At 40.5% G+C, this 16476-nt stretch overlaps 1 protein-coding gene across 1 annotated transcript in view; it reads right to left on the bottom strand.

The window, feature by feature from the left end:
* Positions 1-16476, bottom strand: part of LOC128739588 (synaptogenesis protein syg-2) — a 407709-nt gene that overhangs the window by 366645 nt on the left and 24588 nt on the right. Inside the window, exons 3-4 of the mRNA XM_053835083.1 lie at positions 10969-11098; positions 3476-3560 (exon numbers count right to left, since the gene is read on the bottom strand). Of these exons, the coding sequence (XP_053691058.1) occupies positions 3476-3560; positions 10969-11098 (215 nt within the window). The remainder of the gene's footprint in view (positions 1-3475; positions 3561-10968; positions 11099-16476) is intronic.

Here is a 16476-nt window from a genome sequence, read left to right as displayed (position 1 = left end):
GGCCGCGAGTGTTGCCGGCGACTTGCTGTCAGATTCGCCGGCCGCTGTGGGGAGACAGCCCCCCGTAGAGATCACCTCTATCTAGGTTTTTTATTTTCCTAGATCTACTGACCTCTATTACTTTCCTTCAGTTGGGTCACCCCTGCTAAATGGTACTTTCTACGAAAAGATTTTCCGTGAAATGGTACATCCCGCGTAAGGTTTTCGCGAAATGGTATTCTGCGAAACTCTATATTCCGCGTAATGGTTAACCGAGAATTGGTGTTCCGCAAAATGGTATTCGGCGAAATGGTTTGTAATGATGGCGAATATTTAAATGCTATCCGCTTTATTTTATCAGGCTAAGCAATGGAGGGAGTTGTTTTCTACTTTACTGTGAGGAAAATTTGTATATTAAAACACTCATGAACTCCCCAGAAACTTGCAAAACTCAAGATTGTACAACACAGTTTAATTTGTGGCAATACGAAGTATGTCGGGTCAGCTAGTCTATATATAAAAGGAAGCGTTATGTATGTTTGTATGTTCCGCCATAACTCCAGAACGCCTTGACCGTTCTTCATCAAACTTAGCACACATGTTCCTTGACATATGGAAATCAGCACTAGGGGGTGAACAAAGGGAGCGGTCTCTAACACGGGGAAGACTATATCTTCGAAACGCCTGGACGGTTCTTTACCAAATGTTGACAAAAGGAGCGGTCCTAAAAAGGGCGTCTCTAAAAGAGAGCTCTTTAACAGGGGGAAGACCATAACTCCGAAACCGTTGGATGGTTCTTCATCAAACTGAGCACTCATATTTTTTGACATAAAAAAACAGCTCAGGAGGATTGATAAAAGATGGAGGCAATCTCTTCCAAGTGGGGAGAAAGGTTCAAATGGGTGAAGGGGCACGTTTTTCTTGCATTTGAAACGATGGCAGTTGTACAAGTGGCTGGATTTCTGAGAGGGAGAATAAGGTGGCCATTAACAAGGACGAGTTACAAAAACGTAAAAAACGTGTTTCTTGCATTATGAAAACTTTTGCTTCAAAAACAGATGTACAAGTGACTGAGAGACAAAGGGGCCTCGAGTAAGATCAGGCAATCAGCTAGTTTTCTGTAATCCTGCTCTTCATCGTTTCTGTCGTTCGTTCTTATATGATTTTGCTTGCCGTTAATTTCGCTTTTCGCGTCATCTTACTCCTTCTTCTTCTAACTTCTAATTTTATTAGTTCTCTTTGATTTTTTTTCTGTCATTTATCTTGATTATTTTCCATTGTTCTCACATTTTTTTCATTTTTGCTCGACCTCCCCGTTTTTGTTATATATTTACCAAGGCAGGTGTGTGGTGCTCCTTTCTCTTTCCCCATTTACCACGATTAACTACACTCTGTCTTGTTCCCAATTTCTTTATTTCTTTTGTCCAGTTTCTTTACCTGTTTTACTATACCCTTTCAATTTCCCTTTCTCATTTTGTTGCATATTCTATTTATAAAATTGGCTTTCAGTGAAATTTGTTGTGTTCTTTCCTCGTCTTGGTTTTTATTAATTTCGCAACGATTTCGCATCATTATTAGCATTCACTATCTGTTTTCTTATGATCATTCCTGTTTCCTGTGATACGGTTCTTTAAACCAAATTTTTATTTTTTAATGTTCTGTCTCCTTTTGCTATTCCGTTTCACATTGCTACTTTTCTTATCTATTTTCAAGTATATTTCTCTTCTTCTTTACTACCTCAAGCTATAACCTTTCCTATTTTTTCTTCAAGTTTTCTTTCAACATATCTACTATGGCGTGTCGCTTAGAAAATGCCAACCCAATATCAATGTTATGCTTTCGAGGTCAAGCTTCGAAGAATTGCACCGGGCCAGCATGCCAGTCGCCGTATGTTTGAACCTTAACTGGAAAAGATTCCTTTTTGTAAATGGAGGTAGTGTCTAATGCGAAGAATGAATAATTGGGTGAACTAAAAATTTTTTATTTACACTCCAATTTTGTTTAAAGTCCACTATTGGGGGAACGTAAGAAAGCGGTCGTAAAAAAAGAGGACGGTAATTCAACTTTTGGACCTAAAACGAGAGGACGGAAATTCAAATTTCGGACGTAAAACAAAATCACGTAAAATGAATGGACGTAAAAATTCTAGATTCTAGTTTAGGCCAAAAATATATTGGGCTGTGCGATGGCAGGTGAGACTCGCACCCATGCTTTTTCGATTGCCCTCCGAATGTTGAACTGACTAAACTACTACCACACCCTTATATTGGGTAGTTTAATATCAACTTTTTGTCTAATTTGTTTTTAATCTCCTCTATCATTCTACTAACGCACCACATACCTGCCTCGGTGATATAATTTTTTATATGATTGAGCTTTGTTTCTACCGTTGAGAAAATTGACTGTGGAATGTTGTGTGGAAAAAAATGTATTAAACATGGATAGGAATAATCCAATTGAACAATGGAAGCATGGAAATGTCAACAAGAAATAGGAAAGAAAATATGACCATTTGGTGGAGATTAGAGGAGAAAAATAAAGGTGGGATTACTGATTTTAGACCAACCCACACTTTCTCGGTTGGTTCGCGCGTGTTTTACGCAATTAAACTATTACCCCACCTTTATATTAGACAGACTTATATCTAATTTTGTCCCTCCGCTTTCAGTCAAATCATTCCATACACTCACACATTTGAGACTATCTAACAAAAGCGGGTGATAATAGTTTAATTTCCTAAAACACTTGAGTACCAACCGAGAAAGTGTGCGTTGGAGTCCCACTTACCATTGAACGGTCAACTTGTTTTTGGCCTCATATCGAAATTTTCCAGTTTTATCCAGTCTACCATTCTTCTCACCAAACGCTCCACCTTATCCAAAATCGGTTTCTTCTTCTTCTTCTTATTATTATTATTATTATTATTATTTCGGTTTTGGTTCCATCTCGCTCTCTCTCTCCCTCTCTCTATCTCTTTCTCTCTCTCTCTCTTACTTTTTCTTAATTTCCTTTTATCGTTTTCTTATTTCATGGTATAAATACAATAAATCGGTCAGAAGAATATTGATATAAACTTAAAAATAAAATACTTTCAATTAGCCTTTATTTCCTTGGCTTTGAAGATGCCCCGCGTCTAGTTATGTTAACGTGCTTATAAAATTTGTACAGGTGAAGTAGTGCCAGAAATATCATTTTCAAAACGAAGTTTTGGAATTAATACAATTATTACAATGCCTTCGCGTGATGAACCAAAAATAACTGCTATGGCACTGTTTGTTGTCGAACTATGGCTGGCATATATTTAAATGCACTTTTTTAAGTAGCCATACGGCACTTTCTCGCATTGACGTTTTAGTTTTAATGATTCGATGTCAAGAAATGAATGAAGATAATAATGAACGTAACGGAAAAGATTTGTATGATTACAATCGTGGATAGCAAAAATAATAGTAAATTAGTTGAAAAATTAAGATGACTTTCTGATGGTGGTACTTACCCACTATTTCTAGATTAACGTTGCTATTTTTTGTTGGTGATAGTAAAAAATCTACTCTACAACGAAACACTCCGGCGTCTTTTTTCTGAAAGTAAAAAATGTAAAATAAAGTCATTAGAAAAAAGTCGTATAATATACAGTGGCGAACTATTTGCTAGCTGTATTTCAATACACTGACTATGGATAAAAAAGCGTTGCTGACTTTTACACAAAAAATATTTCAAACCAATAGCAGATCATTTCCACTGTAAGTGGTATATTGCATAAAAATTAAGGATTTATGCATTTTAATCCTGATATTAAAAATTCTATTGAAAATACGGCCTGATGTAGGCATCATTTTGTCACCCTTCATCACGTGATAAAATTTTTTCATTCAGTTAATAATTCATGTAACGCATGTAATAACGTCCAACCTCAAAAAATATAAATTGTACCAACAATTAACCTGCCAACAAACATGAGCACCAACAATATCTGACCAAACATAATTCAAATCGAGCAATAAATTAGTTTTACATTCGATTTACGACCGCCCACCATCCATCCTGCTGATGCTGGTGGCAACCCAAATCATTATGATGGCGATTCACCAAACCGCGCGGCTGACTGACCAGCCTTTTTTTGTTTTTGTTTTTTTGCAATTCCCGAGCCCCATTTTAGATCATTTCCATCCCCACCCAGCAAACGGTAAACACCTAGTGTAAAACGGAAAATTTCAGCCCTCGTTCTGCTCTCCTCAATAATGGGAAAACAAAACCTGCCGGAAAGTTGGTCACGGCGCGGCGTTCGCTGTGCCGCTGATTAAGTAGATTCGGCAAAGCTGCTGCGGATGTTTGAGCGAAAGCTTTCACACGGATGGAAAATAAAGAATCTAATTTGTGTGAAAGTATTTTCCGGAAGATTCTTTCCGATTTGCGTTCGGCTCTCGGGGCCCTTTTTCCAATGTTTTTTTTTTCGCTCTATCTCTCCTTTCTCGTTATTGCAGGGTGGGGTGAATCCGATTTGCACTTTTAGGCTAGGAGCCGGTACGCAAGGCAGCGGGCAGGGTGCGGAACAATTTATTACGAATGGAAAAGTAATAATCTCCCAGGATTTGCTTGTTTGATTTCGGTATATTGGAAGGCTTTTTAGACGTCTCCTACGTATTTTGTATTTGTCGCCCATCCTTTTGAAGTAATCCCGTCAATGTTTATTTGTTATCTGTAAAGCTCCAGTTGAAGTAAGTTAATTGATTTGAGTATGTTTAAAGTTGGTATTCAGAGGCTGCGGTAGAATGCATGAATGCGGAGGCTTCGGAAGTTCCACGAATACATTAGTGGAGGTAAATTTTTATTTAGTAAAGTAAAAAGGTCGTTTTATTTGTTGTAATAATTGCAGAACTTCTTAAAGCGCTGCGGTGACTAGTGACTTCATACTTGGATCTCCAATTTGGAACTCCTTCGCCGTTACCATCAGTGTCAAATATAAACAGGATAGAGACTCGTGAGCATAGGTGGAAGTGCGAAGAGAGAATTTCACCAATGCAAAGCTAGTGAAGACAATAAATATAAATACTGAACATAACTGCTACCTGGCTTTTAAGAAGTTCGTCATAAAATTCAGTCATTCATATCTTCAGGTTCGGATCATGTATGACATGTCGATGCATCACATTTTTATTGACTTTAAAGCAGCATACGATAAAACCGATCGTAACCACTTATAGCAGATAATGCACGAACACGGTTTTCCGGCCAAACTCAGGCGACTGATTAGAGCTACATTGGATCGAATCATGCGTTTCGTGCGCATCTCGGGGACCCTCTCGAATTCTTTTGTAATGCGGCGAGGTTTGAGACAAGGTGACTATCCATGCTTTATACTTTTACTTCTGACCGTGCATGCTTTTTAACAATGCTCTTGAGGCGGTGAACCGTAGAGCGGGCCTCATAACGAGACACACGAATATTAGTAAGGCTAACCAATTTTAGCAACTTTTAACCAAGCAAGGCTAACTGCTTAATTAGCTTCGAGGTACGATACTGATCTAACAAGCCAGTCGTCGTATGTTCGAATCTTGGCTGGGCGGTGCTGCTTGATAGAGTCAAGATAGAAGTGGCTGCGAAGTCTGTCGTTAAAGAAGGGTCAAGTCCTAGAATAAGACGTTTAAGCCCAAGGCTTTACTAACCAACTTCTAGGCTTTGGACTTTACTTTGATAACATAGTCAAGAACTGTGACGGCGGAGACAATCTACGCCACACTAAGAGCGGAGTCTACGAGGATTGGGCTAAAATAAAAAGCGTCGTAATTCAAACACATGAAAGGAAGAGGCTCAAAAGAAACAAACACGCTCCATCCACGGCCGGCAACTGTTGACTGCGATGAACTAGGAGTGGTAGATGACCACCAGATAAAGATGAACAACAACTTATTGCTTCGCAATGTACATCTGGCGGAGTCCGGTAGGCTACAGTGGACCGGACACTGCATAAGGATGCCGAACGACTGCGCGACGAAAATGGTTCTCTTCGGCAACCCTACTGGCACCAGAAATAGAGGGGCTTAACTTGCTGAATTAAACCACCAGATGGAAAGTAAATTGTGACTTCTGAGATACCTGGGAAATTGGTGATGAGTGATCCTACTAGCACGGTTGTTACAAAGTAGTTATGGTAACCGAATTATGACTAATTTAATTGGTAATGCGGTTGCTTCAACTAAACGGACCTATAAAGTGTACTACTTGGGGACCGAAGATCGAATTGAATGGAGACAACTGCTTGAAACAGTACGAACCACCCCGGTTCTACGCAGACGACGACGTCGACAGTACTTGTTTGGAGTTTTTGGAGGAGGAATTCCTACTACCAATTTTCAACAAAAGTGCACCATTTTGCACTGCATAAAGTCATATGGATTGACCTTTTTATGCAGAGAATACATGGTTTTATGAAATATTAGGGGGGGAGTACTCCTGGTAAAAAAAAAGTTTGGAAACCGCTGTCTTAGACAAACTATAGGAGTACCAATGAGGTTTAAAAAGGTGTGGCAGATGTAGACATTTGATGGTATTAGTAGCGAAAAATCAAAAAACGACGACAAACTACAAAAACACACCGCGTCGGACAATGGGGTTTGTTTTTGTAGTTTGACGTCACGCTTCATCATGATTGGTCGATTTACGATTCCGCCCACACCATGATGAAATTTTTTCATTGCACTAACACCACTTAACCAACATTGCCACACCTGCATATGTCACATTGTAGGAGTACAACCTGTAGATTCACATGTTCATATGTGGGTGGATTTCAAAGCGGTGAACGACCTAGTTAAATGAAATAAGATGTGGCAGATAAACAAGAGCCTGGTAAATGGCTGGATAATGCAGAATATAGACCCCATAGTGGTCGTTAGCCTCTTTTCCAGCAACTCCGATCCCGACCTCCTCGTGGTACCAGGCGGAATACGAGCAAGCGGAGCGTCGGGTAACCAACCCCGGTGGAAACTAAGGTCGTATACTAACCGGGAAGGGTGTATAGTGAGTCTCGGCATTATAAGATGGCAGCCTCATCGCGAAACTCGGTAGTGTTGCCCCATTACGTCTACACACCCAAATTTATAAAAAAAATTACAAAATTCAAGCAAATTCGGAGCGGAACTACTTGGAACTGCAGATCGCTAAATTTCGCAGGTTGCGAGTGGGTGCTGATTGAACAGCTGGAACCCCGCAAACTCGGCATCGTAGCTCTGCAGGAAATCTGTCGCAAAAGAGAGAAGGTATAGAAGATCCGTGGTGGAAAGGCCCAGTTTTACCATAGCGGTGGCACTACCAACGAACTGGGAACAAGCTTTGTAGTGTTGGGTGGAATGCAGGATCGCGTGATAGATTGGAAGGCGATCAACGAGAGAATGTGTGTATTGAGGATAAAGGGCCGTTTCTTCAAATATAGCATCATTAACGTGCACTGCCCGCACGAAGGTAGACCGGACGATGAGAAAGAATCATTCTACGCGAGGCTGGAGGCAACGTACGACAGCTGCTCGTCACGGGACATCAAGATCGTCATCGGGGATATGAACGCCCAGGTCGGTAGGGAAGAAATGTATATACCAGTGGTAGGACCCCATAATCTGCACACCGACACGAACGATAACGTCCAACGATGTATAAACTTCGCAGCTTCCCGAGGCCTGGTGATCCGACGCGCCTTTTTCTCGCGCAAGGATATCCACAAAGCCACCTGGAGATCACCTGACCAACGTACAATGAACCAAATTGACCACGTTCTCATAGAGGGTCGGGTTTTCTCTAACATCATGAACGTACACTCCCGACGGGGTGCGGATATTGATTAAGACCATTACCTGGTAGCAGTACATTTTCGCTCAAAGCTGTCCACCGTATACCAAACATGTCAAAGCCACCCTCCTCGGCTGAACATCAGGCAGTTAGATAACCCGAAAGCTGCCGTGAACTACGGGTAAATACTGAATGAAGCACTGCCTTCTTCCGCGGAGTTAGGTGCTTCAAACCTCGAAGACGGTTGGGGCAGAGTACGCTATACTAGCTATTGAGCCTCGGAGTACACAAAATGATTGGTTTGATGAGGAATGCCAGCAAGCAGTGGAGGGGAAAAAACTGCTTGGAAAAATTATCTAAGTATTGCCACTAGAGAGAACCTGGCCAAATGCCGACGGGCTAGGAACCAGTTGACCACGATCCTGAGGAGGAAAAAGTGCTAAAAGGAGGACAGAGATCGTGAAGAATTAGAGTAACTATTCCGAGCTAATGACAGGCGCAAGTTTTATGAGAAGGTGAACCAAACTCGGAAGGGCTACATACCGAAACCTGACATGTGTAGGGACGAGGGAGGGAATCTAATCACAAACGAGCGCGAGGTGGTCGACAGATGGAAGCAGTTCTTCGATGAACACCTCAATGGCGAAGTCGCAGAAGGAGGCGGAACGGAAATTAACCTAGGAGCGCCCATGGAAGATAGTAATGTCCTAGCACCTGATCTTCAAGAAGTCAAACGAGAAATCGGGCTGATGAAGACCAGTAAAGCCACTGGGAAGGACCGCCTACCGGCAAAGCTTTATAAACATGGCGGAGAAACGCTAGCAAAGGCTCTACAGTGGGTTATTTCGAGGATTTGGGAGGAGAAAAAGCTACCGGAGGAATGGATGTAAGGACTGGTTTGTCGCATCTACAAAAAGGGTGATCGGCTAGACTGCTGCAACTGTCATGGTACTACGCTGGTAAACACCGCCTACAAGGTACTCTCACAGATCCTGTTACGCCGGTTGTCACCGATAGCACAAGGTTTCGTAGGGAATTATCAGGCGGGTTTCATGGGGGCTCGCGCAACTACGAACCAAATTTTTACTATCTGTCAGATCTTGCAGAAATGTCGGGAGTACAACGTGCCCACGCATCACATCTTTATTGATTTCAAAGCAGCATACGATACAGTCGATCGAGACCAGCTATGGCAGATAATGCACGAACACGGGTTTCCGACAAACTGACGCGTCTAATCAGAGCTACATTGGATCAAGTGATGTGTTTCGTATGCATCTCTGGAACACTCCCGTGTCCCTTCGAGACGCGGCGAGGGTTGAGACAAGGTGACGGTTTATCCTGCATGCTGTTCAACATCGCTCTTGAGGGGGTGATCCGACGAGCGGGCATCAAAACGAGAGGCACAATTGTTACCAAGGGTAGGGTGACTTATCATAGCCAGGAACTTTGCCACGGCGGAGGCAATCTACGCCATATTAAAAGCTGAGTCTAGGAAAATTGGGCTAAAAATAAATGCGTCGAAGACCAAATACATGAAAGGAAGATGCTCAAAGGAAACAAACGCGCGTCTCCCACAGACGGTAACACAGAGCATACGCCGCCGCACGAAGATAACAATGTACAAAACCCTTATTAGACCGGTAGTTCTTTATGGACTTGAAGCCGTGACGCTGCTCACGGAGGACTTACGCGCCCTTGCCGTGTGCGAGCGGAAAGTGCTGCGGACGATATTTGGCGGAGTACAAACTGAAAGCGGAGAGTGGCAGAGGCGTATGAATCACGAGCTACGCGCACTGCTTGGGGAGACTCCCATCGTACATGTAGCGAAATTTAGCAGGCTACGGTGGGCCGGACACGTCGTAAGGATGCCGGACGACAGTGCGACGAAAATAGTCTTCTTCCACAACCCCACCGGCACCCGGAATAGGGGGGCCCAACGTGCACGATAGCTCGACCAGGTCGAAAGTGATTTGCGACTTCTGAGACGACTAGGAAATTGGCGACGAGTGGCCCAAGATCGAATTGAATGGAGACGAGTGCTTGAAACAGCACGAGCCACCTCGGCTCTATGCCGCTGAAGAAGAAGAGTACAACCTGTTGATTCATATCTTCATATGTGGGTGGATTTCAAAGCGGCGAGCGATCTAGTTAAACGAAAGAAGATGTGGTAGATAAATAAGATATGCTAAAGGAGAACATAGTTTTACGTTGAAACTGATTAAGCTGATATGAGTGGCAGCACCCATTCATGCATGAGAACAACCCTTGGGTCGTTTATTTGACTCTAGCAAGGGGACTCACATGTTATTTGTAATTGGGAATGACATCGAAATCATCGAGATCTAGAACTGTAGAAGAGGCGTCTTTAAGCAAATGTGCATAGTGCTTTTGATGCACTCGCGACAGGTCACACCGATTTGGGCCACATTCTATCCTATGCTTGTATTCTTCCGGCGGCTTTTTACGGATATACTGCATGTATGCTGTGGAAAGCTAATCGGCGATTGCTTAGAATTTTTGAGCAAAAAAATGCTGTGTTTCATACTCATATTCAAGTGAGAAGACGAAATGTGGCTGACACATAACAAGTTGTATTAAATTTCAAATATGCTAACATAATAATAAATCGTATACTATGATCTAGCTGCCGAGAAAGTTACACGATCAGCTGAAATTCGAATTGATTGGATACGCGTTGTTGCCACAAAAGTAAAATAAGGGTAAATTAGGTAAACTTTCAAATCATCACATTTACCTAAATCTGAACCCCTACTTATAGCAATTCTATTTGCATTAATAGTATTTTTCGTTATTTGTGTCCACAAGCAGCACAATTTCAACATTTCTAATTGCAGCAACTTATTTATGACCAGAATTAGTCATATATCGGTTGCCACAAGTACTTTGTAACAATTGTAACAATAGTAGGGTCTCTACTTCTTGATTAGAGGAAGAATTGGTAGAACATCAAATCATCAAAGGATCATAAAATCAAATGGATCTTATTTATACCACAGCAAAAATGATTATATTTTACAGATATGGAAATGTAAAACAATTGGGAACCAAGGAGCTGGATATGCAAAAGGGAATTTTCATCAAAATTGTCAAATGTTGAAATCAAACCTCTCTACTGCAGTACTAGCAAACTTACTCCATTCAAACAAATTAGCACCTTGAAATAATCTGAATGCAGCTACTTACCAGCACCGGACTGATGACCAGCTCTGCTCGACTTTTGTCCCGCAGTGGCTTAAAGTTGGCACGATCCTCCAGGATGGAACCGTCCCGCCAGTGGGACGGCAGTTCGCTGTTTTTGACTCGCGTATCGTAGCTGCAAGTGAAGGAAACGGAAAAGGCACAGTTTTAGTAATAATTTTCCACTAGCAAGTACGTTTGTAAACTTGGCAGTTATAAATCCGGTTCAGTATGTTTTAAATGAGTGAATAATAATTCAATTTGAAATTTTTATTTCAAAATTAAATTTGGAAAACATATTCTGTCATATCCTACCTGACGTTTCCCGTCCGAAATGCTTTTAAATTTTGCTCAATTTGATAATCTTGGAAATGCTACTCACTCCCATTGATTAGTACCAAATATTTTCTGCCACCTCAACCACCCCGCCGCCACCACGCCGGAGACACGTTAGACAGACTAGCCGGTATCGTTTCGCTTCCGTGAGACGACGTCATTTAAAGAGCCACAAACATTTAACAAAAAGCCGTATAATTTTATTTCCATTTTTCCTCAGCCTACTATGTAGGTAGGTAGGTATATGATACGACCGAGAGCTGCAGCTGGTGGTTCGAGAACCGTTCCTCCCGAGAGCACGTTTTGCTCGTCCCTCATCGTGTCATGGAATTTTATTTTATTTGCTGACATGGCATAGCTTCTTCTGTGCCGACCGAAGGAACTGTCGAGGGGCTGTGGGAGTGGACTTAAGCAGGGGAGCAGGGGTGGTGTTTGTATATTTGTGAGAGGGGTTGCAGATTTTGATATGGGCCAACGGAGCTAACACACACACAACACATCTGTGAATGAGGAAGCGATGGCTCCCCATTTGTGTTTACATTTTGCCGAACGACGAGATTTTCTTTCTTTCTTTTTTCATTTTATTCCTGTTTATTCAAAAGTGAAAAATAAAACTCACATGTTGGTACGGTTCAGAGAACATTACTAGAAAACCCTGTTTCGACATGACGAAGCTTAAATATTCAGCCTGTTGAATGATAAAAAATCAGTTTTGAGGTTTATTCTCGTTGAATGCCGGGTGCGGTCTAGAATAGGGTTACGGATTTTGAAAGGGTTGAGGATGAAGATAGGTCCTGCTTCTGCGTTTATGTAAACGATTAATATTTCAGATAAGCATGCTTCATCCAACTGATAATAACAGCAGAGGGTTTATAACAAGCTGTTTTGAGAAATTTTGTCATTGTTCTTTCAATTTAGTTGTTGAACAAGTGTTGAGCAAGACAATTTGAGAAGATAAATTCAACGTTAGCTAATGTTAATCGCTTCCAATCATCATACGTACAAGTATAAATTAGAAACATTGCGTAATATGAGTAGAAAACATCTGGTCGATTTGATAATGACCAGACAGTCTATCATCGTCATAAACCGAAATCTTCTCGAATGATCAAAGCCTCTTTGCTTGGAACGAGTTATTTAAATCTCGTTATGTTCAACAAACACAGCCGCTCCAGAGTGCCGGCAAGAGTAACCAAAACGACCAACTGATGAACCAAACGGTTGTTTTTCCTCTATAAATCGTAGGCAAGCAGTATTAAAATTTATTATTGAATCACGAGGAAATAGATTGGCAGACAAACATCCCATTCCTCGTTCGGTGCGCTATTGCTGGGAACCGAATCGCGGGCTACTTTATCATCACCTTAGGCCGGTTGCCGGTTTTGTCATTGTCCTTCGAGCTCTCGAAGGCTTTATTTGGAATCAACCGATAACAGCGGAAGCGAATTTCTTTGATTTTAGATTCCGGTTTTTTGTGGTCCGGTCTCCGCTGGGTGCGAGTGTGTGGGTGTACCGGCCAGCATCGATGAGACAGTACTAAAATCTATTTTCTCCTTAAGGTGGTCAATCGTTTCAGATCGGTAAAGCAAAAGCAGATGAAAGTGTGTCTCCTTTTTCCCCAATATCGCAATCGATGTTGAATGAAAACGTACAGCTGGAATCGAATTACGATTCTGAACGGTGATTTGATTCAATTAAGGTTCATACTTTCCTCTATCTTGCAAACATTGAATGGATAAGGAAAGGTCATCTCTCGCATTCCTCCGTCCGTCCGATTGTCTATACCGTCAGCACCACACCGACAGCAAATGGAAAACTGTGGTGGGTGGGTGTCTTCTGCATTGCAGCAAACACGTAATACCCACAGCCGGCCGAGGACGGTAAGCATCATCATTTTTCCCCGAACCGGGCGGGCCTGCCGATGATGCGATGGAGCGATGGAGGAGAGGCCGAGGTGAGGGCAGCTTTTTGTTTGAGTACCACTCGTGCGGATTTTGATGTTTCATCGTTCGAATGCAAAGCTAACAGAGGGGACTTTGTTTTGGTCCTGGCTGGGTGTAGGCAATGGATAGCGGAAGGAGAAAGATATCCTGAGGCGGTGGAAGGCGGCAGTGCAGGCTAAGGATGTGGAAGAGTTAAGGCTGCTTTCCAAGAACAAGATATTTTATTCACCGTTTGTTCTGCTGCAGTTGCAGAGTGAACAGCCAGTTTCAATTTGGCAGGTTTCAGGGGCGTGTCCAAGAGCGTTAACTAAAATTTAATCGAATTGGGTGGCTAAATGGTAGTTTTTGTTGCAGAGGTTATTTATTCATTCAAAGCACAAATATCTAACGTTAACCTGAAGATTTTTGTTTGATCACTTCTTCTCAAGCTAAACAATTTTTGTATAAATAATTAATGTTTAATATGAACAAAGTCTGAGGAACTCCTAGCATGGCAAAAAGCTACAAACTACGCACCTAGTAAGGGCTGGTTCAATGATCTCCCTTAATCTAATTTTCTGCTCGTTTCCCTTCACGTCTTGTCCAGTCATAGGAACAGAGCCCGACATTGTCGAAACATATAAATGAGGCTAATTTTTTCTTATCTTCGCTTTGTACAGAAAGCGACCGGTTCCATTTGTTGAACAGAACCTTTCAAGCAAGCTTCATTTGAAGCTGTTGACTATTTCAAGAAACGGGATTGAATATCATCAAAACGCCCAAGCAACAATTGTAAAGCCACTTGGTTTTACTTGAATTTTATAAAGGTTTTATTGCGGTATTAATCATTGTCTCTGGTTTTATTATGGTATCACACAATACCAAGAGGATGCGAGTCAAAACAAACACAGCTAGCTATAAAACCATTATAAAACTGTTATTAAAACAATTTTATTGTGGTTGCCTTTATTACACGATAACACACGGCAGCACCATGTCTCTTATAAATTTACTATACGGGTGGCGTAGCAATACAATATGGTGTGCCAATCAAAATTGATCTTATTACGGTTGCTTGTCAAACCGCAATAAATCTGTTTTATAGAGTCATTAAAACAGTAACATGCTGATCCATCAGATTTATTGCTACTATTATGAAGTATATTAGAGTTCAACACCAAAATTATTATTTTATGCAAAGCCATATTGCCATATTCTAGTATTTCGTTTTATCTAGTAAACAAAAATTCATCAAGGCAGTTTTTTGCTGACAGAAAGCTATAATCAAGCAGTTTTCCTGTCTAAACTAAAATAATTTTGCTTAAAATTTAGATTGAGAAACTGAATATTTGATTTTGTTAAAATAGCCAATCGAAAATTCCATAATTTCAATGGCGCGTTGTTATTATACACCTATCATATCAATATCCGCGATGAAATTTAACTCGCAGATACTGCAAACCAACGGAGGCTGCTGAAAATTTATTATTTATTCTATTGGATATTTCATTATAGTCGCTATACACGAAATCGATCAAGATGATCTGACAGTTAAATTTTAACTTTTCCGCTCACAAATGTATTTTCAAGTTAATAAAGCTGGCGGACTTATTTCTTTTTTCAGCAGCAAGTTCTATGTTTTATGGCTTTGTAGTGAAAAGCTTCGTTAAATTATGGCGGTAGCTGTCAAGTATCGAAAAGCATAATCGGTTTTATTGTTGCTTTCTGCCAGAGTGTGACAAGATAACGTCAGTTTATAACCTGATTCTTGAAGAGATTATAAAAACCTTCTAAAGAGTGTGCCTCTTGGTGGGAAGGTAGTGTTATAGCGGTACCAGGAAGTTCTGGTGACGCTCATAGTTTTATTAGTGGTTTTATGAAATTGGTTACCAAAATCTCTAGAGGAACATAATAAAACCTCTAAAATTAATAAAATAAAATAAATAAAATTATTACTTAGGTGTTCCCAGTGCAACCAAATGTACGGAGTCTGTCCGAAAAGTAAAGTCAGTGATTGTATTGTAAACTTGTACTGAGCAAAAGGTGGTTAAAACACGATAAAAAGTTGTCGGGAAACAATAGAAATACGGCGAAAACATTTGTGTGATCTTAACTAACACAAACAGTACGACGAAAAAATGGCAAAAAAGTGACGTAAAGACAGTAATACTAAAATGGCGAAGCAGATAAAAAAAAGTTGATGAAGGAATGATATCAAAAAATAAGAAAAAGTCGACAATGACATCGAAAAGGCGCCTAAAAAGCAACAAAAAAGATAAAAAAGGTCGTCGATGGCAAAAACAAAGGTCTAAAAACGACGAAAATGTGATAAAACGTCACAAACGCCATGAAAGAATGACAAAAATTTGACACAGAGATGATAAAAAGACAACTAAAATGAAGAAAAGGTTACAAAGAGATGTCAAAAGAGGGCGAAAATGGCGCCGAAAAGACAAAAATGAGATAACGAATGGACAATAAAAGAAGGCACCAAATAGACGACGAATAAGCGGTTAAAAGCAGAACAGAACGAAAAGACGTCGAAAGATGACGAAAAAGTTAACAAAAAAGAGGGAAAAATGATAGATCAAGAACGAAGCTTGAATAATTTGAGTCAAATCTTAAATGTAAACTGCTTTGATCCAAAAAAGTATTGATTTCCTTCAAATACATTCATAAACAATACTTATATAGCAGTTGCGATAATAGTGGTCACACGAAATAAAGCCGGGCTCGTCCGTGTAAAGAGAAACTCAATTTAAACTTTCCAGCACAACTAACGAACTCTTAATACTAAAAAACTGTAAAATGAAGTGTCACAAATGTCGGTTAAATTTTCTTTCAAGCTAAAATTTGGTCGAAAATTTAAATAAATTTAATTTTTTTCTTAATAGAACAAAATTATTCTTCGATAATTAAAACATAGATAAGCAGTGAAAACTACGATGATGAATGAGAAATGAGAAGTGAGAAATTAGAAAAGGGAAATGAGAAGTGAGAAGTGAGGAGTGAAAAATGAGCAATGAGAAGTTAACAGTGAGATGCGAAAAGCGAGAAGTGGAAAGTGAGAAGTGAAAAGTAAGCACTGAGAAATGAACAGTGAGAAGCGAGAAGTAAAAAGTGAGAAGTGAAAAATGATATGTGAGAAGTGAAAAGCGAGAAACGAAAAGCGAAAAGTGAAAGGCGAGAAATAAAAAGTAAGAAGCGAAAAGTAAGAACTAAAAAGCATAAGTAAGAAATAAAAAGTAAGAAGTAA

This window comes from Sabethes cyaneus, chromosome 3 (assembly GCF_943734655.1).
Source record: "Sabethes cyaneus chromosome 3, idSabCyanKW18_F2, whole genome shotgun sequence".
In the NCBI taxonomy this organism is placed as follows: Eukaryota; Metazoa; Arthropoda; class Insecta; order Diptera; family Culicidae; genus Sabethes; species Sabethes cyaneus.
Note: the sequence above shows the minus strand (reverse complement) of the source record. Positions and strands in the feature narration are given on the sequence as shown.